Raw genomic sequence first — 22,547 nt, 5'->3', positions numbered from 1 at the left:
CTATACTCCAGCTGCTTTATGCCACATAAAAGCATGGGGCAATATACTCCTCAACTGAAGGCCGAGGAGTAGACAGTAGAACTGCTCCAAAGCCATCTTTGAAAGCTATGATTAGGGGACAAACCCCCATGGCAGATCAGCACACAGCCCTGCAGATTTCAGGCAGTGCTGGCTATAGGAGGGGCTGCTGAATTTTAGACAGGGCCTCTCCAGGCCCCAGAAATTATTTGAGAGGTGCTATAGCCATCCTTGTAATCTCAACCTAAGAACAGCCAAGAAAATTAAAAATTCCTAACAAGATATTGACTGGATTTGGTTTTGGTTACATCACCGTCAGAATTTGGTCTTAGCTACAGTGTGCACACTGAGTTGGGATAAAGAAAAGTAATTGTTTGGGGAGCCTATAGCCATGTAGAGTTCTTATGGATGGAGAGACAATAGTAGCCATCACCCTACCTTGACTTTCTTGTATAGGTTTAAATTTGGATTGAACAATGCAGAGCACTTCTCAGCTAGATACTTCAGTGACCTTTAAGAGTCATGGCTAGGACTGGTCCCATTATGAGGAAAACTGAGGCACAGAAGGTTGAAAATGATTTGTTTGAGGTCAAACAGCAGAGCTGGGACCTGGGTTTTCTGATGCCCAGGGCTCCACTCTGACACCTAAATTAGAAGTAAAGCTCTCATTTTTTTCCTCAAATAATATTTGCACAAGCGGGTCAATCATACTAACCTATTTTCTGTTTGTTGTAATAGCCAAAAGTTGCATTACTTTAGCAGGTAAATTGCGTCTACGTATCTCACAGGCTGCTGTAATAACAGGCTGCTGTTGTACTGCTGTAATAACTGCCCCCCTTATGTATGAAATAGAATGGCAATAGGTAAGACTCTTTTGGACTCGTTTATATAGTGCTTGTTCACAGGAAAGGAAGAGATGGTGGTGGTAGAATAGATGTTTCACCAGAGTGACAGGCCCATTACTCTAAGTAGCAGAAAGTGTGAGGCAGCCATGAAGGTCATCCCAACTCAGTGCAATAAAACTATTAGACTACACCATCACATATTGTGTACATGCCACATGTATTATCAGAACAACTACTCAAAAAGGTTTTGAAGAGTTAACACTAGTATAGTGATCACTTTTGTATTCACTTTGAAAAGGAGTTCAAAATCAAACCTTTTACCTACAAATTACAGTGGTTTCTCCGCTTAGACTGCCATAAGTATGCCAGTTGCTGTGGGTTTGAAGCAGATTAGGAAGTTGGTTTAAGCAATTTATTTCGCACAGGCTAGCAAGCAGACAGATGGAAAAAATACTTTCGCTACCACTCACAACCTAGATATCTACAGAGGAAAGGATCATTATCTCATTACCATGAATCATATGAATCCAACTTCATTTCTGTAGCTATGTCCTCTGTGCCTCTCCTCCTAACTGCTCAAACAGCAATTGCTTAATTTAATTTACCAAACAGAAACAGACTGGTATGTGGTGTTTCATGAGATTCTTATTTGTGTTGCAGTGTAGTGCATGTTTGCTTGATATCCATGTACAAGGACATATGCTTTTATAGTGCTAATTTAGTAAATTTGATATTGTTTTCATTACACCAGAACCATAGAAAAGTCAGGCTGGAAGAGACCTCCAGAGATCATCTAGGCCAAACCCCCTGCCTGAGGCAGGATCATCCCTATCCAAACCATCCTATACAAATACTCTAAACTCATCATAAAGCTACCATCAACCCTGATACAAGATGCAACATAACACCCTAACCTGCCACAGGAAAAGCAGGGGGACCACGGCAGCCAATGTCCTGCTTCTAAAAACATTTGTTAATATAAGATCAAGAAACTAGCCAGTCTCCTATGTATTTTCACCCAGGTGTTTCTAGGCCCCCCATTTTCAGGTTGCAGAGGCCTCAATTTAGAGCAACAGCCCTATTCTAGTTCAACTTGGAATGTCCTGAAACCACCTGGACTTAGATGCTTCCTTGTGCTTAATCACAAACCCGAGTTCTTTACTGAATCAGGAATTAAAATACAAACGCTCTGAATTGCCAAAGTAACTCCTTTACCCCAACCAGGGCACTCCTCCACAAGACCGGTGCCAGAATTACAAATATGTAGATGTGCGAACTAGAGGAAGGGGAAAATATCTGAGGAAATACGTCCTAGCAAGTAAAACAGTTACTGTCATCCCCTGTTGACATCAGTTCCTCACTATAACAGTTATTGTTTGAAGACTGGGAATAGAAATGAGGAAAAAGTAGACATAACTAAAAAAGGTTCCCTGCCCCCGATAAATATTCTAGTATCTGCATTATCCACCAGGCAAACTACTTTCTAGCATTAAAACTTATCCATTTTATAAATTTGATTTTCTACACAAAAAACACCATTAAATAAGCCATTAGCTAATGAACACCCAAATTCACTGTAAATGGTGCTTGGAAGGAAACGAGATGGAGTGCATCCAAAAGGATCTGCATCCACATTCCCCATCATTCACCTCTGCTTAACTGCCACCATCCTATGTATAAGGCTATGAACCAGAGAACAAGCAAAACAAATACAAGTCATTTGCTTTTATAACATCTATTATGGCAGGTACAAGGTAAACTTTGCAGAACACTTTACATTCTAACCCTTTCTTCTTTTTACACGTGCTCATAAAATTTTCCTAAGCAATTACCTTTTGTGCTGAAAAATTTCCATACTAGATTTTCAGCTAGATGATTTTGAAGAATATCATTCAAATATCTCCATCTGTTCTCTGCATCACAAAGGTATAGAACATACTTTCTCATGGTATTAAAAACAGCCATCTCTCTTCCCCCAGGAAATGACTGGACTTTGTCATTTCAAACTTGGTATTTAAACAACAGTATCATAAAAGCTGCTTTAGTTGTTAAGGGATAGCACTCTGCCCTGTAGGCATAGCAGTACTTATACTAAACTCCACAGCTTCTATACTTTTTGTGACTGTCCATAGAAGAAAGGTCCTAAGGGGAGACAGGTTGAAGGGAAGATTTCCCATTAACAAAGTAGTTGGTAAAGCAAATCAGAGAATCACTGGGTTAAGCAGAAGTGCACACAGACACAAAACATGGGCTTAGAAATGCTTACAAATGAGAACACTTCAAGCCAGGGACATGCTGTTTTCCTTTGCTTGGCAAGTGCCTAACATACTTTGGGAGCCACTGCAATAATAAAATGAATTCCAGCAACACCATAAAAATGATGCATGGGACTTGCACACACCTGAAACAATCATTTAAATGGTTTGGAATGAGATAACCAGTTGCACTAAATGGGTTTTTGCATTGCTTCCGTATACAACAGAGACAAAAATTGTATTACGTTTTTATTTGTCTTCACAGATAAATCAAACTGGCAAGACATCTGCAACCATACACAGAGGATATTTATCAAAACAATTAACATTACAAACCTGCAGCCTTCTCCTTTTAAAATAATTTATTTCAAGGATTTGTTTTTAAATGGTACTGTCATAGAACATACATTATTCAACAGAGGTGTGCTGAACAGACTCTAAAATAAGAAACACTTAAAATTAAGCAATTACCGCGGGTTAGAATTCCAATGTTCACCCAACATTCTAACTTGTAAACTTTTGCTGGAATATGCTTTTGTTTTAGGCTTGATTTTTGTGCTTACAAAAAACAGCAGTAAGTTTCCAAACATTGTAAAGAAAAAAATTATTGTACAATAAGTATGCATCCAGTTTCAACATACAAGGCAACCAAATGATTCTGTCATTAACATTAGCATCATGTATATTTTCGTTCACTGCACTAACATTTAAACTAAAACTCCAAACCACAAAATCTTTAAGTGACTAACATTTAAAAGGCAAGCAGTAATATACTGAAAGCTTACAAAGGACATTAGCACACAGCTAAGATGGGATCTCATTTGACAAAGGCTGCTGATGTGTGTATGGCTGCTTTTTCTTATAAGAAGCCCACCTACAAACCGGGCAGCAGTGTCGCCCCCCAGCTAGCCACATCACAATGCAATTCTGATGAAACACATGGCCACATGGTAAACCCATGAGGAGACATCCATTTTCAAAATTCTCTAGACATACAACGCATTCTGTACAGTGCAACATGTTGGAGGGCCAAGCTGACCAATCTGGCTCCATGTTTTCTGTAGAGCTACATGACCCATATGACCGAGCTTTCCTTTCATATGGCTCGTTAGGACAATATTTCTTGGCACATGAGCAGGTGTCAGCATTGCACCGAGGCTTTCCTTCACTGGGATTGTGAACTGTGTTTAGCTCGTCGTCCTCAGAGGCTTCCTTTTCACTACTGAAGACCTCTTTGCTTTCGCTCTCAGAGTCACTTTCACTTTCTGGAGACGCTTCCAACATCTCCTCTTCAGAATGGATGCCAAGGCATTTAAACCTCCACATGGGTAAGTTTTTTATATAATCTGTGGGTATTAGGGGGTGAAGCCAGAGATCAGGGAAAGCTAAGCGCTCTAAGAACAAATCTGGGTCTTCATCCCAATCTGATTCGAAGGGGAATTGTTGAAAAGAAGCGATGGGGTGGAACAAGTAACTGGTATACCAGTCCCACAGGCTTGACAGCCATTCCAAATTGTTGGCATTGACTTCGTCGTTGTTGTTATTGCGTCTTCTTTTTTTCTCAAAGTAATCTATTAGTAAACCATGACCAAGGTAAGTGCTGAGGAATAGGGCTGGGTGTGATGAGTAGAACATCCAGTCAGCTCTTACCCATGAAGCCAGAGTAGTTGTATTAGAATACCTGAACAGTTTTAAACTATACTCATAAAAGCTATCTAGGTAAGGTAGCTGCAAAAAACCCAACACAGGGAGCCAGGAAATAATTAATAAAGAATTATACGTCCCTAAAGTGCTAATAAGAACCACAAAGCGCTTTATGGTAGCACCCTGTGTGATAAACAAGTCCATCCAAGCCATCAGATTAACCAAAACTAAGCTCAACACAAATAAATCATTAACTTCAGGCTGCAGTGAGCGCAAGAATGTATCCATGGCACGCAGAGATATAAATTCACCAGTGTTATTCCCATATCTGTAAATTCCCTCCGGAGTTCTAAGCACATAAGATGGGGTCTTGTAGATCCCAATTTCTGCCATATAACTTTTGTTGTCCCAGTTTTCTACATTCACAAAAATAAACTCAACTCTTCCAGTAAACTTTACACTTAGTGCAGAGAAGAATGCTGGAGGCTGGTCAAGGTTAGCAAACAGGTATATTTTCACTCGATACTGGTCACTTTTGTTCCACTCTTCCTTTAAATGTTCCGAGTTGTAGATGGTTTTAATGCGAGAAGCTGCATGTGCTGTGATCCATTTGAAAATGTGCTCCACTTCAATTCTGCGCCCACTGTATTCTTTCAGCATCACTTTTCCCTTGGAGGTGCTGGTTTGTGGGACTGACATAATTAATGTGGATCTCACCCAGCCTCTTCTCTTGCAGTATCTACAAAAGAAAGCAGCAAGTAAGATTACACTTTCATATTTCTACAATACCAATCCTCAGATGTTCAATGGAAGCCTGGTTGAAAGAGCTTTGCAGCTCTAATAATAAACTCAGAGAAGTCAGTGGGAAACAAGAGTACTCTATATCAATGGAAAAAGCAAGCATCTACTGATATACTACTATGCTGCCTAAAAGGACATGAATTTGTAAAACCTTGGAAGGGAAGAGTGCTAATTACAAGTTTATTATACTCACAGGGGTCAGGGTAATACAAAGATCAGGGCTCTTATGGCAAGATTTCAATTCATTACAGTGGAAAGCTTTAATTACAGACACTGTTAAGTTTCTAGCCCTTCCAGTTGTGAAGATAACCTTTACTACATAAACTGCTTCAGCAATTCTTTCCTGAGTCTGCAGACTAACCTCTCCAGTGCTTCTGTTATTCATAGTCTTGTCAAGCAGTGGCAGAGTGAAATTAGCAAGACTCTAGTCTGTTTTAGGTCTGCTTTTAAAAACCCTATGGAGGCCACGAAACAGACAAGAATGTTAATTTCACACTCTGGCTAGTTGGCAAAGCCATGAGTACAAGGAGGCAGAAACTGCAGCCATTCAGAAGAGTGAGATAATTAAAAAGATGCTGGCAGCAGACTGGGAGAAAAGCAGGGGCAATCTGCCAGGAAGTTCTGGCTGAAGGTGTAGGAGACAATCCGACTTTACTTTCCAGCAGGCTGGGACAAGGCAAGAGATTTGGTCTTTAAGCGCATATCTGGGAAGTCACAGATTAAAAGGGGCTGAACTCCCAGTTTGGATCTAATGACAGCACTCTAGAAATCCTAGATCCTTTCCTGTTTCCAGCATCTGCAGGACTTGTCTGAACAAAGTGTTGTTTCTGAGACTTCCTCCTATTACTTAATTTAGTTTTTCAGGTAGCAGGTGTCTGGTAAGTTTTTCAAGACCCATCTTCAAATATAACACAAGCTATGAACAGTCAGACAACAAGCTGTCCCTTTCCAAACACTACAAGTCATGCAATGGGGTAAGAGCAGTCATAAATTCACCAGCCAAAGAATCTTTTTTCTATCACATGGATCATTTTTTTGTATCTTTTTTTAACTCCCCAAGTAAGAAAATAAGATTGCTCCCATCAAAAAGGCAACATTATTATTTTTGGAAAGAGCCTTGGCATATTATGCCATTAGTAGAAGACGACTTAATTGATGGCAGCACTGGGTACTCTTAGTGGGAAATAGCAGCGTCCTGATGAAAATTATTCATGAGCATTCACACTTAGCAAGACAAAGAAAAATCCAAACTAATAATTGGAAACAGTTGTATATGAATTTAGATTTTATTTAAAAGACCATTTTTGAGTAGGTTATGAAGACTAGTTAGGAATTCCATACTCTGGAATGTGCTATATTTTAAGATGCTCCAAGTTTAAAAAAAGTAAAGAGTCACATGTTAGTTTGCATAAGCACATTCAGGCTAAGAATGTATTAGTGCAATTCATGTTATACCTCTGTAGATATTTAGGATTCAGACTACAAAATGATCGTGCACAGGTGATACATTGTCACTGGAGTTCAAGGCAAGTTTGCCTGTGACACGATGTGGCTACAACTTAAGGATTTTATTGGTTTTACAACAGCGCAGAAGTCACTACTGTGGAAGCAGCTGTAACAATTGTTTTCAATTGTCTGGGTTTTGATCGCATGTAAATGGAAATAAAAGCATCCTTTACATTTAGGAGCTGTGGTTACTTTCTGCCTATTTTCCCCACAGGAAAGCATGTTGTCAAAGGGCGTGCTCCTGTTTACATATGGGACTACACACATTCCTCAGGCTGGGAGGAAACAACATCCTGCATGCACTCTCACAGCAGTATACTACTCGCGAGGATCAGAGTAAGTTAAAATGCTGCAGCCATACGTTCCACCTTTTCAGACCAAACCAAAGATTCTCGTGACCAGTACATTTCTCAAACAGGTATAAATCAACCTTGATGAAAGCAAGTGCAATTTTCATTAACTTTAGAAATGACTGAAAAGTGAACATATTCACTTAGCTGTCTCTTTCCATTGCTGTATTATATTCTACCATGGCCTAAACATATGCTTCTCTGATACTTTGAGAAGCCATGCTTTTATGGGTGATGGATGTCCATACATAATGGAATGGATTTTTCTTTTTTAACAGACTAGTATTCTTCCACCTGTAAGAACATTAGAAATCCCATACTGGATCAGATTACAGGTCCAGCTACCCCAGTATCCTCTTCCTTTCTCCCACAATGGCAGAGTAGGGATGCTAAGGGAATGGATGCACTGTGATTAACGGTGGATGTAATCCACAGGTCCTGCGCTCCATGTTGCCCACAAAGTCCACAGATATTGCTCAGAGTCACAGGAAATCAAGAAGTTAAAACCAAGGTTGACAGGGAGAGCAAAATAAGATGTTACCTGCAGCACGTTATTTGCTCAGTACTGTTGCAAATGGGCCAGTGAAAAACGGGGACCCCAGGACAGACTTTAATGGAGATAAACAGTAGCCTTTATAATGGCTAACTTTACAGCAGAAGGCTTTACAGCAAGAATACCACTGTGCTAAGACATCCTAGGGACTTAAATAATCCTTTAAAGAATATACCTGGGATCACTGGAGCAGTTAAAAGTGCCCGTACGTATGCCAAACCTTGACACTTTCTTCACCATTTTTTCCCAATGGACTTTACCCACCAGAGGGCTTCTGTCATTTGCTATGACCTATTGTTAAAAAGAAGAAAGAACCTTTAGTGTCAGAAACAGAAATCATCTGTTCTTCTAGAACTGACGTTTACTTGTGTCCAAACAGATCCCTTTTTATCCTCAATGTTGCGTTCCCCCACCCCGAGAAAATAAAGAGTATTGTTGTAATATTTTGTCTATCCCTAGCTGCAAAATTAGATTTGACAAGTGAAGCTGTAATATTGATAATAAGAATATTACGGTTACTGCCAAGAAAAATGCACATCAAGAACATGCTTATTAATAATTAGTTGCTAAAGTACCAAACTCCTAATGCTTTACAGAAGGTTTAGGGGGGGAAAAAGTCCATAAAATGCAATCAAGGTACAAAAAAAAGGTTGTTTTTTACTACACCGATGTTCATCATACTTTACCTCTTCCCCATAAAAAAGTAAAGCCTCCCCAAATAAATTGACCCAGGTCAGTTTAAATTATTCTTCTCCAGATTAGCCATAAAGATGACCATTTGCAACAGCTTGCAAAGGACACAATGTTCTGTAGATACTGCCACAAACATGGCTCTCAACTGCTAGTGACTCGTTCCATGATATTAGGTAAATCAGTCCCTGCCTCAGCTTCCCCTCTGCCATGTGAGAATTATAATTCATAGTGATGTTTTATTTGGAGGTCAGATCAACTTAGATGAAAGGGCTGCAAGTACAAAGTATTAAACATTTGCCATCTGAATTGTATATACAAACAGTCTACAAGGAGAAAAATGCTTGTCTGTTGCTGACAGGTAATTTTGAATGACCCGACCAATCATGCGTCAAGCAATGAGCTGTAGCAGTTTCACCATTCTGCTTATTTTAGAAATGCCTTACATGCTTCTACAAGCAGACTCGTTGCCACTTTAAAGCATTTGCCGGACTTCACTTTCAAACTGTCATTTGTCAGGTGTCCATGGCGGAGGTTTCATTGTCTATAATAAGCAGCTGGCCCCTAGAAAAAGTTATCCATTTCTGTGTACCCCAATCGAGGGAACATTTAGAAACTAAAAGTAGCAAGAAAGATTAAAATTGTAAGACATTTTATACAAGGAACTCCAGATAAACTAAGAGGTTGTACAATCCCTCACAAATAGAAGCTATGATTGTCTAAATAGAACTTGACTGAAACATGTAGCCAAGAATCTCTCACAACATACATATGGGTGAAATCTCTCTCTTCATCCTGGCATAGCTACAAAGACTGCTGCCAAGAATATTAACACCCAGCTCCCCTATAGAAGATGGGAGTGAATCAGGAACACACGTGTGGTGGATCAGTTGCAAATTTAAAATATTTTGGAACAGCTTGCTGAGTTACTGGAACTTCCTTCTCCTATGAGATAAAAAACAACAAACCCTTAAAATATCACTAGTGATTTAAACTTGCCCCTTTAATAACCACTTCAACAAGCAAACACCAGAAAGGCACCTGGAAACATTTGCATTCTTACTCCTGAAGAGTTACTAGAAATGATAAAATTAGAGAAACTTAGATGCTAGGGTCAGAAGGGACCCCAGTAGATAGGCAAGTTTGACCCCCTGCCCTGGGCAGGAAAGAGTGCTGGAGTCAGGTGACCCCAGCCAGATGCCTATCCAGCCTTCTCTTAAAGAGGCCTTAGACCAGGGGCGGGCAATTATTTTGGGCGGAGGGCCACTTACTGAGTTTTGGCAAGCCATCGAGGGCCACATCACAGGCAGCCCAGGGCAGATAAATATTAATTTTCTAAATATTTTAGGGGCCCCATGGGCCGGATAGAATGGCCTGGTGGGCTGCATTTTGCCCACCCCTACCTTAGACATTAGTAAAGAGGACTTAAAAGGTAAGGGAGGGTTGTACATAAATGGGTCCTTTGTCATAAACACGCTCCAGGGCTAGGGACAGACATTACACATACACCGGTTTAAGTGACTAGAAACTGGTTTAAACCTGTAACAGAACAGATGTTCAGTGCACAAAAACCAGATTCAAAATGGCTGAAACTGGTTTAAGATAAACCTGGTTGAATGTAGTATCAGACTTAACTGATCTGGGTCAAACTGGTTTATGCAATGTCTGTCCCAGACCCCTTCCTGGTTTAACTTAAACCAGAGTCTCCCAGCATCCCACATGCTTTGCAGCCCTGTGCTGTGCTGTCTGCTCCAGAGAACAGGGCTGGCCCTGCCCCTTTGCTCCCTAGCTGGAGCTCCGCACAGCAGCGTCTGCCTGGCTTCCTCCTGCACCCTCCCCCCACCTTGCTGCTCAAGCAGGACTCCCCCTTTCCCTCCCCCCCATCTCCCACAGCACAAACCCCAGCCCCATGGACATTAGGCATGTGGTATGCTAACTACTGCTGAGAGGTGTCTGTGTTTGTGTCTCCCATTTCATTGGGACAGGCAAACAGAACAGTGTCTGCTTAGGGCTTTATGGAGCTAAATCAACAGGTCAGCTAGTAATGTTCCTCTGCTCCTTCCTTGGAAAAAGCTGTTTAAGAAGAGCTTGAACTAATGAGAGAGGCTTTTGTTTTGTTGATAGGTTGATAAATGCTGCTTATCAGCCCCCTGCTGGCTCCCTCACCTGTCAGGTTTGCAGACAGTATGAAGAAACAGGGAGGGAGACTGAAACCTCATTACCAACAGATGCATGCACTGCACACACCCCCTTTGCCTCAGAGTCCAGGCTGGGGTCTGGCAACACTCCCGCCCCTTGAGCAGTGAGCAGGGAAAAGCCTGGGACGATGCAGGCAGGATGGGGGTTTACACCTTTCCCTAATCAGAGCGTCTTACAGGGGCCTAGCCACCCTTTCCTCAGCTCAGCACTGGAAAAGGGACATTTGGACTGCTCTAGTGCCCTCCGGGCTTCTAACCTGAGCCACTGCAGGCATGTGCCTGCATTTCTTCAGTCCAGAGAAAATGTCTATGTGGTTGCAAACCGGTTCAACCTAGGCAGGTTAGACTGAATCAATTCAAAGATTGAATCAGTTCAAGCTCAGGCTTTTTGAATGTCTGTCCCTAGCCTAACAGTTATGCCAGAGAACAGTCACTTGCAAGATCGTAGGCATGAATGCCGCGTGCCCCTGGAGGCTGGGGGGGCATGGCAAGCTCCCGCAGGCGAGAGCAGCAGCACTGTCGGCGGCAGAATCATGGTGGCAGCAAGCGGGGAGCTCCCACAGGCAGCCACAGCGCCGTTGGCGGCGGGGGAGGACGGTGGTGAGCACCGACCAGTGGCAGCCAGCAGCGATCGTGCACCCGCGTGCAACCCCTACGCATCACCAATGATCCTAGGTATGTGTTTACTACAAGTCTATAAATCAGATGATTTCTGGTAAATTAATAAGCTGCTGATTGGTTAAAGGCACTAACTTCTTGACCTTAGAAATACCATTCAAGGTAGGAGTTGACCTGAGAAGAACCTAGCATTACAATTAGTCAGCTACTTGTTTCTGAACTTAAAGAGGGGTATCCTAAGTAAACTCCATCCCTGTGCCAGCTATTAGCACCTGTCAAACTGGCAAATCCAATTTGTTAGATTTCAGGCCTTATATTAAACTAACACCTCAGCAAAGTCATACAACTGAACCCCATTCATGTTTACCAAGTAACCGTACAGATACCAAGAACAAACAATAGCACAGCTGGAATATAATTAAGGATGGAACGGCCGTAAACACTCTTCCACCACATAAGAAAACTCCACTGTCAGAGTATAGAAATGTATTTTAACATTACATAAATGTGTATTAACACTACTTGACTCTTCTCCCACTCCATATTGCACTAAACAGTTACTCACTAAGACTGTCAAAAAAATAAGACCCCAGCTCAGGACAGTCATAGGTTTCAGTGTCATCTGACTGTTGCACTGGCTTAACTTTTCACTTAAAAATAATGGCACTCAGTTATAAAATGACCTTATCTAAAGGACAAGGTTATTTATTCATGTTTGTAAACCAACACAATTCAGTAATGATTAAGGTTCTATGACAAATGAGAGAAGACTGGGTGCAGAAAGTAACATCAGAAGCTAATTTAATTCAACCCCCTACTCCATGCTGAATCATCTCTACCTAAACCATGCCAAAAAAGCATTGGTCTAACCTGTACTCAGATAAACCTTCTGAATGATGGAGTCTCAACAATATTTCTGTGTTAAAGAAAAATTTAACATGGCTTTACAAAATGAAGTCTTGCTAACACTTCTTGGATCTTTTGCTTTGCTTTCTTTGTTTTTAAAACTCTTACACCAAAAGGCCTTCCTTCGCACAGCAAATTCCCCTTGATGCCTAAGGAGTTCAGCGCACCAAAACTAGGACCCCTTTGGTAAGCACTATCATACTTACAGAAGGAGTCCTAGAAAATAACCTTGAATTGAATCACTAAAAGTTGATTCAATCTAAATTAAATGGAAAAAGAAACAAAAGGCAACTCCTAACTGTAGTCTTCAATTTTCAAAGGATAAAGTTTGACAAATTACAGTCAACTGAACTGAGAAGCTCAGGGATTTGAATGTGGAGGAGGCCTAGGCTTTCATTAAGTTAAAGGTTGTAATACTATGAGGAATGCTGGGGAAACACTTAAGACAGGGCTCCCAAACCAAATGGATGAATAGTCGCTGCAAGAAGGATATTAAAAATAAGAAGAGTGCTTGCCAAAGAACAGCACAAAAGGACAGATTTGCAAAGAAAGCAGTGTCTTCCAGGTCAAGAAATGGAGAAATCAAGAGAGAACTGCCAGAAGTCCAGCTGAGTTAATCCTTACAGAGGAAATTAAAACATACTGAAAAAGGGTTTTCAGCCACGTAAATAAAAAGAAAACAAGGAAAGACGGAGTGGAACACAGACCTGGAAGGGGCCTCCTAAGCAACTGAGTCCAGTTCCCTATATTTGCAGGCAATCATTTGCTCAAGAAACTGCCATTTCAAACCTTCCCACCAACCAGAAGGCACAAAATCACAAACATCAAGAACACATTACAACATGGCACAGTCAAGGGAGGTAGTTGGTTAATATATGCTCAGAAGAGGTTAAGAAACAGGACCATGCTTCAAGGGGCAGAGAAAAACACCCCCCCCCCCCTACAAAGACCAAGCCAATCTGATCTAGAGGGTAAATTCCTTCCTGACTCCCCCTAAACTTAGCAGCTGGTAGGATCCTGAGCAGAAGAACCAGCCTCTGAGGAACCAACGTAGGGCCCCTGTGCTGTGAGGATGTAGTGGAGTTTAAAGATAACTTACCAATGGTTCAGTTAGTAAAAATGATTGTTCTGATTGAAAACCAGAACAAATTATACCGAATATGGGCAGGAATCACTAATGGGCATGAGGGCATGGAGACAAAAAAATGACGACACCTGAGCTCTGAGGAAGCAAAATGCAAATAGCTTAATGTGCTGAAATCAGAGAGATTGGATAACCTTCATCCCATCATTTGGAAATGATTTGCAAATGGTGTTTAGGCTGTACCCTATGACTGTAAAACTGATGTAATTCCTATATTTCAGGAAGGCTAACTAATCTGGCAAAACATAGACCAGTTAACCTGACCGTAAGATATGCAAGGCTTTAGAACAAGTTTTGAAGAAAAGAATAATCAAGAATCTGGATTGGATTCAGAATGCAAACTGGAGTAAGATGCAACATGGCGTTGTTTTCTAGACAAAGGAAATGGGGCAGATTTTTCTGAACTTTAGTAAAGCATGTGATGCAGTATCACATAGGAAATTATTATTTATGACAGAAAAGAATGGTATGTGCTGAAAAGAGGAAATATGAAACTGGTGGGAAGTTACTGAAAGAATTTCTAAATGGACTGATCTTGAAGCTAATCTTATAAATGTTTGCATTACTGATCACGGCAAAAAATGTAAGTGCCCTAACGATATTTATTGTTGCCTGTTAGCAATCTGCAGAATACCATCAGTAGCAGTTAGTGCAGCAGAGTTTTTGCAACCCATTGGGTCCTCTCATGCAGTAACAGTAATGGATCCATGGTAAAGAAACACAGACCTAATCAACATCCTGTATCATACTACAGATTCTGTGCGTGATCTACACCAAATACAGGGCAGCTGGTTTAGCTGAGGTTACAGAGTCAAAATCTCTGTAATCAGCATATGCAACAGAGAAGACATTATTTGCACACAGGAACTGGTGACAGAAACAGGGTGACTCGGAGGTACAGAATAGTCCACTGTGTCGGGAACTGACTTGGAACTCAAGAGACAGTGGATTTGGTTCCTTGCTCTGCCCCATGCTTTCTATGAAATGTTGGGCACAGCCCACTTTTCCTCCATGTCCCAGTACTTCACAACTGAAGTTGGGAGAAATGTGGAAACAAATGCATGGAAAAAAAAATGCACTGACACTAAGGTAATAAATACCTTGAAAGTACTTACAAAAAAACCAAAAAACTAGGTTAGTGAACCGATAATTGTGAAAGAAGAGAACATAATTAAAGCAAGTGTTGGGACCTTAATTGCTTCCATACTTTCTGTTTAGAATTCTTGATTAAATGGTTTTAAAAAAAGAGAAAAGTCTAGTCTAAAGGTAGTACTTAAAAGTAAGATACAATTGATGTTGAAACATACAGTATGGTAACACAGGGCGCTTGTACACGTGATGGGGGTTTAGTACTTAGGGTTGCATTCTATGCCCCCTAAATTGAAATGGTGGGTTTTTAACTGAAACCCATTTCAATTTAGGGGTTTCCATCACTGTTATGGTAAGGGGCCCTATCTTTTTTGTTCACTGGAGCCTGCCTATGGCTGGGGGGCAAGTTGCCAGCAGGCCAAGCAGCCCCTGAGCTGCAGGGGCCCCCAGTCCTTCCCTCCAGTGGCGGCACCCCCTGGGGCCAGGCAGGTGGGCTGTTAGCAGACTGGGTGCTGCCCCAGCTCAGAGGTAGCACCCGACCTGATCCAACTCTTCCCCAACCCTGAGCTGGGACAGCACCCAGCCCACCAGCAGCCTGCTTGGGCAGTCCCGGGCAGGTAACACTGATGAAGAAGGAAGCACCAGGGCCCTCCACAGCTAAGAGGGTGCTCAGCCTGGTAGCAGCTTGCCCCCTGGCTGTGGTAGAGGCAGGCAGGCTCTGCTGAAAAAAAAGAAGAAAAGGATCCGGTCCCTTGCTGCTTCTGCCTTCAGCAGGTGTCTGCTGAAGACAGAAGCAGCAAGGGGTCTGATCCTTTTTTTCTCCAGAGCTTACCCACCACCTCTCTCGCAGCCGGAGGGCAAGCTGACTAATAGCTGCATCACATCATTGCAAACTAAACTACATCAGGATGTAGTATGCAACAATGCAAACTCATTTAAAACCCCCAAAACTCCTGCACACGTACAGTGTGATGCCATTAAGCCATGCAAAGTGACATGTGTGTCACGTGTACATGGTAATGGTGTCATGTGTTCAAGTGCCCATAACCTCAAAATCTTGTTGATTTTGACAGGTAGTTGCATAATAGATTTTTCATTATAACACCTCCACTGACATTGGGTTAGACTGAAAACTCTCAAATGAGGCCAACTGAAGACACTCAAAGGTATGAATCAAAATCCTTCTATTAAGTTAGTTATGGCTACAGGACTAAAGGAACACAAGACTTTTAAGAGCAGATACCACGCAGATGAGCAAGGCACCCCCTTTATGCAGCACTGGTCAGGCCGCAGTTGGAGTACTGCGTCATTTTGGGCACCACACTTCAAGTGGTATGTGGACAACCTCAAGAGGGTTCAGAGGAGGGTCATTCGAATAGTTAGGCAAAGCCCTACGAGGAGAGATTGAGGACCCTGGATCTCTTCAGCCTCTGCAAGAGAAGGTGATCTTGTGGGCACCTATGAATTCATGGGGGGGGGGGGGGGCGCGGGGTGATAGCAAGGAATAGGAGATGCTCTGTTGACCAGGGCACCCCTTAAAATAATCAGGAACAATGGCCACAAACTGGTGGAAAGCAGATTTAGGTTAGACATCAGGAAGAACTTCTTTACCGTAAGGCAGGGGCGGGCAATTATTTTGGGCGGAGGGCTGCTTACTGAGTTTTGGCAAACCATCGAGGGCCTCATGATAGACAGCTAAGGGCAGATAAATATTAATTTTCTAAATTTTTTAAGGGCCCCGCAGCCCGGACAGAATGGCCTGGCGGGCCAAATCTGGCACGCGGGCCGCATTTTGCCCACCCCTGCCGTAAGGGTTGCCAAAATCTGAAATGGGCTTCCAAGGGAGGTGGTGCTCTCCCCTACCTTGGGGGGGTTTTTAAGAGAAGGATGGATAGGCATCTGGCTGGGGTTGTCTGACCCCAGCACTCTTTTCTGCCCATGGCAGGGGGTTGGACTCAACATTCTGCTGTGGTCCCTTCTGACCCAAACATCTGTGAATAAATGCCTAGAAAAGCAGACAATGTTAACAAGAGTTTTCCACCTCTCTCTCCCTCCAACACAAAGGCATCTCAAACAGTTGCTTACACATTGTGACAGCTTCTCTAAAATTATGTTATTGATGTAGTTGTCACTTGCTTTGCCAACTACCTTATCTTAAAGATATTTTAAAAAGACTTCCATGAAATAGCCCACAAAAACTATCGTGGGTGAAGGGTTTGATAGAAGTCAAGATATCTGAGAAAACTAAACACTACTACTTTCCAGAGCAGCTTCTGTAATACAGAAAGATCACACCCTGTTCCGTTACCAAGCACAATAGGATGGTAGCTCGACTTGCAAGTTTCATGTCTTCTGTTGGGTTTAAGCCAGGTCTCCTTCAAGCTATTTTAAGTGGGGGGTTTTTGCAGGTCATTATAACAAAATCTGGCCTCGTTAAATTTCAAAGCTAGCTCACAGCAGAAGATCTTCAAACACTGCAAGGCTTGAGAATAGTGATCAAATGTTGACACCTGAAGATGGAGCAGCTTTTTAATTTAACTGTAGTACCTTTGTCAGCTTGATATTATTTTATCATTTTCTTTGTTTACTCCTGCAGTTAAAAGATATAGGATAAAGAAATTTACTGTGCATTTGATGCACAAAAAAAGATTACAATAAGATGCAGGAAAGGGACTTAGGTGTATGTTGATATTTATTACAGGTATTAGAACAGGATTTACCTGAACAATTTTTAATGGTAAGTAATCCTTTCAGTGCATCACAAACAGGGTAAATTGTACTGCATGTTGAATTAAAACAATACTTAAATCAAGGATGAACAGAGACCTGAGTCGTTAGAAGATTGAAGGTAAAGCATTTTGTAGATCAGTGCAGAGTATTGCCATCTAATCATCTTTACTGAAATAGCATCTCTGTTTAAAAAGAGACACTAAATAGAAAAGTAAGACTTTTAGATGATATATGTTACTGGTAACATTAGGTTCTGAGATTATTATAACATTAAATAAAAATTACCTGTGCTGAATTGCCCTTACTGGTTTTGACACCTCTTGTGTCTAGTCAGTTCCACTGTTCATTTTATTGTTAGGCTTTTAAACAGCAACAAACAGAAAAAAAACAGGGAGCACAATAGTAACATCACCACAAAACGCTAGGGAAAATGAAGGGATAGGCGAGTACATGAAATATTTACATACCTAGAACTGAAAATATTCAAATTGAAAATGTTCCTCTGATCCAGTGCATACCGTGGGTGTGTATCATATAAAAGATGTGGAAAAACTGAGTTCAGCTGCAACTGCCAAGGGAACCCTAGGACTTAATTTCTCTAATTTTAATTTGGCCAGGACATCACATGCTAGTGTACATACTATTTATGAAGAGGGCAGCTGATCTTCAATAACTGAACAGTCAAACTCAGTATGGTGTCTTAGGCACAAGGCAGCACTTCCAATGCAGCGTCTATTGACACGATGCACTGGGACACTGTTACGGTTCTTACTCAGCTGGAAGAATGCCACCTACCAGACCAGTGACGCCAATCCCCACAGCCCATAGGAATTCACAAATGATCCTCCAGCTAGGTGGCAACCAAATTATATCCTCTTTAGCAGATCAGATCAGACAGGTTTCCAGCATTAGTTGGTACAGATAGAGGCCTTACAGTAGATAAAGTTGTTTGATTTCAGCAACAGAGTTTAGTTTCTAACCCTTTAAATTAAATGGTGAGGTAGTATGTGAGTGAGAATTTGCCAATTCAGTTCACTTCAAAGGACAGGTCAAAAGTCAAAATACCGTAACTTCAAAAATTAACTTGAATGCAAAATGATGGAACAAGAAATCATCCACAGGTTGAACTGTGTCCAGTATGGTCTCAGCAAAGACTCTGGATTCTTTCTCCATACCTGGATAGCTTTTATAACCCTTACATTCCTCAATTGGTTAACTGCTTTGCTTTTCCCTTTTGACCTCTTCGAGCCTCCTTTGCCTCTCTTGGCAGTCTCCCCAGCCTCCATCCTTTCCTTTCTCTTTCCTTGTTTGTATTAAATTACTTTACTCCTTTCTATTTAATAACCCACCTCTCCGCAAGTTCCTTCATGACATCTGATGAAATAAGCTGTTGCCTATGAAAGCTTATGCCTCTCTGAACAAGTTAGTCTTTAAGGTGGCACCCTGCCATGCCTTCAACTTAGAATAAGAAGAAATGTCAACATGTTACAGGAATAAAATGGTTCAACAATGCACTGCACAGGATGAAAACGATGGTCCTTTTGTTACCAGGGAATGAACTAATCACGTGCTGAAGCCATGGCGATATTTCCATATTATCGTGCTGTACAGGTATACTGCAAATTTCTTAACTTCCTCAGACGAATTCAGCGGTAGCCACTGTCAAAGACTTGATATGGCATTGCCCATCTGACTATTTATGGCACAACAGTAGTTAGGCCCAGATCTTACTGCTACTAACCAGAATGATTTGCTTTTATACACGTTTGACATTCAACGTAATTTAAAGAAGAATCTAATATATAAATTCCTTACTGTATTTTTGGAAGCCACATAGGGCACTGACAGACATGGGGGAACCCCCCTCCCCCCACCGCTTTACCAGAAGCAGCAGTGCATTAGTTTGACCCGGCTCCACAGCATCTGTATAGATTGGGCGCTTCAGCAGGGCTTTGTGGCACTTCTATTTAATAGCTGATTGAATCAACTTTAGATAGAAGTGCCATAAAAGCCCCGCTGAAATGCCTGATCTATACAGATGTTGGGCGAGCTGGATCCAACTAACGCTCTGCCTCTTCTGGGCATGCGCTGGCCTCAGTGCCAGGGCACATGGAGCTTAAAGTAAAGTGGTGTTTTGTTTTGGCTTTTTATGCCTGTAAGCAGTCATGGTGTAGCATATGTATACTGGAATTATTTGTATATCACTGGAGGTAAGGAAGTTCTAGAAACCTGTAGCAGAGAGTCTGGGAAAGCAGGAATGTCATGCAGCACTCAATAAGGGAAAGAGCACTGGCCTCAGCTCTATGCATAACCCCTTGACCCTCTCATTTGCCAAAGGCAAAATGCCATCAAAGTAGGTAGCAAGTGAGAAGCAGAGGCACAAGGTAGGAATGCTGCCTGAGACCCCCAAGAAAGTTTCTTACAGTAGCAATGGGCACTTTTTGCATAGAGTGGCACTGATTACTTATCTGGATGCACAGATTACTAGACAACTTGGATGCTCTGTTTTTCGATAAACTCTTAAACAAAGAGCCTAGCCATAAAGCACCTGGCATTTCTGTGTGTATTGACTTTGATCAGCTTCTTCATATGTTTATTTGCAGACACTACACAATATAGCAAATCCGCCTACAGGGTGAATGTACAAGACAATAATGGATATATTCCCCTTTTTCTTTGATTCGCACAAGGTAGAATTTTCAATCAAATTAACCAGCCACTGCCACCCAAAAGCTTCAGGCAGAATCTAACTAACCCCTTTGCACTTTCTCCCATCCTATAATTCACGCACAGGAAAGACTCATTGAGGAAAAAAACCTGTAGAGATAAGACTGTATTTTCCTTCACAAGCTCCTCAGTCATGCCTACAAAACCGACTGAGTTCACCCGCCATTATCAGACTGCCCCAGTAAGTGGTGGTGGTGATATGGCAAGGAAAAAGAAGCGAGTTTCTCCCTTGCATAGGCAGGGAATTCCCTAGCTTTATTATCGTCTGTGTCTAGGTTTAGTGCTCTAGCTAATTAATTGTTTGCTAACATTTCCAAGCCTTGTGTATTTATGGCTGGGAGTGGCCAGTTGAAGGAAGATGGCAGGAGAAATCAATCAGGTAAGTTATGAGAAGAGAGAAGCATGGTATGAAGAAATTTTGGAGGAACAAATAGGATAAGAAAGAAGAAACTTGAGAAAATACTTCCAGGAAAGTAGAGAACACCTTGCTGGGTAGAAAATAAGGAGGACCCCAGGGGGGATGAGGATAAGAAGAAACAATAATTCTGGAAGTGATGCATCAATGAATCAAGGGCGAAGCCAAGAATGAAACTGAAATACTCTCTCTTTCTCTTGCTTTTATTTTGTAACACTGGGCACATAGTATTCAGTTAATAAATTATTCAGTCAATTCCACTGCAATTCAAACAATCTATTGAGCAATTTTTGCAGTTATTGTGATCAACTCTATAGCCAGGCAAATAGTCAAAAAACAGTAGCATCATTTGAATGATAGGTTTCTAACACATGCTACTGTTTGATCAGCCATAGCAAGAAGCAAGCTACATTTTTAAACGTATTAAGTAGTCTGTTCAATAATGTCGCAATTTAATTCAGAATGCAAATTGACAATGATCAACTACATTATTCTCTTAAACTGTTCCTGAGTGGGCTTTTCGGTATGCAGTAGCATGAGCGTGTTTCCTGGCTAGTCAGGGTTAAGTAATTAATTTCCAAATGCTGTCTCTCTGTGGAGAATCTGTGAATGTACAATTTATGAGTGTTCATTTGAGATCACAAATTTTTATAGATTTTTTTTTATCATTATCAACTCTATTTTGATTATAAGACTAGTCTGCATTCTTCACTGTCCTTCTGTTTGCATTTTGAAGGAAATTCCAAGGAGACATAATGCAGGGCTAACAAGGAGGGTCAATAAATCTTGATAGTCTCCTATTAGAAATACCCTGGACAGAGAAGACAGCCAGACCAGGAAACCATTCTGTCCAGGCTGGCAGCTAAACCATGGATCACCTACTGGAAGATAGGTGTTTTATAGTTTTATTTGGCTCTGCACATCTTTTGATCTGTCTAAAGTCAAAAGTAATTAATTTTAGACCCTCTTGTGCAAAATCCCCATGTTACATGCTTCAACTGGCACATGTCCATGGAGCAGTACTAAGTCAGCATCTGCAGGAGGAGAGCTTTAGGAAAGGGAGCTCTGAAGTATGCCAAGTTCATAAGTCTCCTTAAATTCTGGAGTATGCCATTTGGTCCTGGTGGTTTAAGCCAAATAGACCCCAGATCTCATCTCTATAACGTGCAAAGAGACTGTGCAGAAAGTGCGCCAATGAAACCCAAGAGAGAAAGCTGGCGTTGGAACCTGCCCAGAACAAGGAACATGAAAAGCACATGGGCCCAGTGCTTGGAACCTGAACACAGCAGCTTGATTCAGCAGGGGGAACTCAGCAAGAGCTGGGATATTAATTATGCCTGTTGGGGGTGTTATATAAGGCTTTACATCCAACAGGAAATCCTTCCAACACCTGACAATGTGCCAGGGCAGTCCATACGCCTAACAAATATTTACTGGAGTATTATTTCCTGATCATATGTTACAGTATCCAGTTTACCAAGAGAAACAGAAAGAAAGGGTTTTTATTTTAATGATCGAAGGAACTTTGTCGCTTCCTATCCTGTCTGCAGTTGTCCAGGTTAGCCCTCTAGTGCCCATTACCATGGTGCATTTTCCTGGGCTATTTTCCCCTATCACACTAAATTAGAAACAGTCTCTTCACACTCTTAGACTCTAACTTCTGCTATCAGGTGAACTGGTCTCTAAAAATAGCTTTTCCTCTGAAGCACGTTTCTGCCATGATAAAAAAAAAAAAAATGGAAACATTTTCCGTACCTGTACCAGCCAGATACCATCTTTTGTGTCTTCCACAAGCTCATAGAAGTGCATTTCACCACTGAAGTTCGTACTTGAAACGGATTCAGAGGCCTCTTCTTCCTTAAGAGCAGAATAAAGCTCTCCTTCCATGAGGTCTCCTGAAGAATGGATGGGAAAAAAACCAATTAAACTGCAGCTGGTAAAACTCATGTTAATCAAAAATATTCTGGTGTCAATACCATTTTCTTGTCAGTTAGTGAAAATGTTAATTATATCTTATAAAACTGAACTCAACCATTTCATCTTAAAAACCAATTTCAA

The 22,547-nt window shown here is 41.4% G+C and overlaps 1 protein-coding gene across 4 annotated transcripts in view; it reads right to left on the bottom strand.

Annotated features, from left to right (window-relative positions):
• The window catches only part of LOC102574531 (charged multivesicular body protein 3), a 52,127-nt gene that overhangs the window by 22,263 nt on the left and 7,317 nt on the right, over positions 1-22,547 (bottom strand). For 2 of the 4 annotated variants that reach the window (XM_059721456.1, XM_006271494.4), the window contains 3 exons: positions 22,245-22,384; positions 8,148-8,263; positions 3,355-5,501 (listed from right to left, as the gene is read on the bottom strand). In XM_059721456.1, coding sequence (XP_059577439.1) covers positions 3,923-5,501; positions 8,148-8,263; positions 22,245-22,376 — 1,827 coding nt within the window. In that variant the 5' untranslated portion in view covers positions 22,377-22,384 and the 3' untranslated portion in view covers positions 3,355-3,922. Of the gene's footprint in view, positions 1-3,354; positions 5,502-8,147; positions 8,264-22,244; positions 22,385-22,547 lie in introns of those variants that run through there. The other 2 variants (XM_019478365.2, XM_006271497.4) reach the window with 2 other exon arrangements.

This window comes from Alligator mississippiensis, chromosome 2 (assembly GCF_030867095.1).
Source record: "Alligator mississippiensis isolate rAllMis1 chromosome 2, rAllMis1, whole genome shotgun sequence".
Taxonomy (NCBI): domain Eukaryota; kingdom Metazoa; phylum Chordata; order Crocodylia; family Alligatoridae; genus Alligator; species Alligator mississippiensis.
The sequence above is the reverse complement of the archived record's forward strand: the minus strand, read 5'-3'. Positions and strand labels throughout refer to the sequence as shown.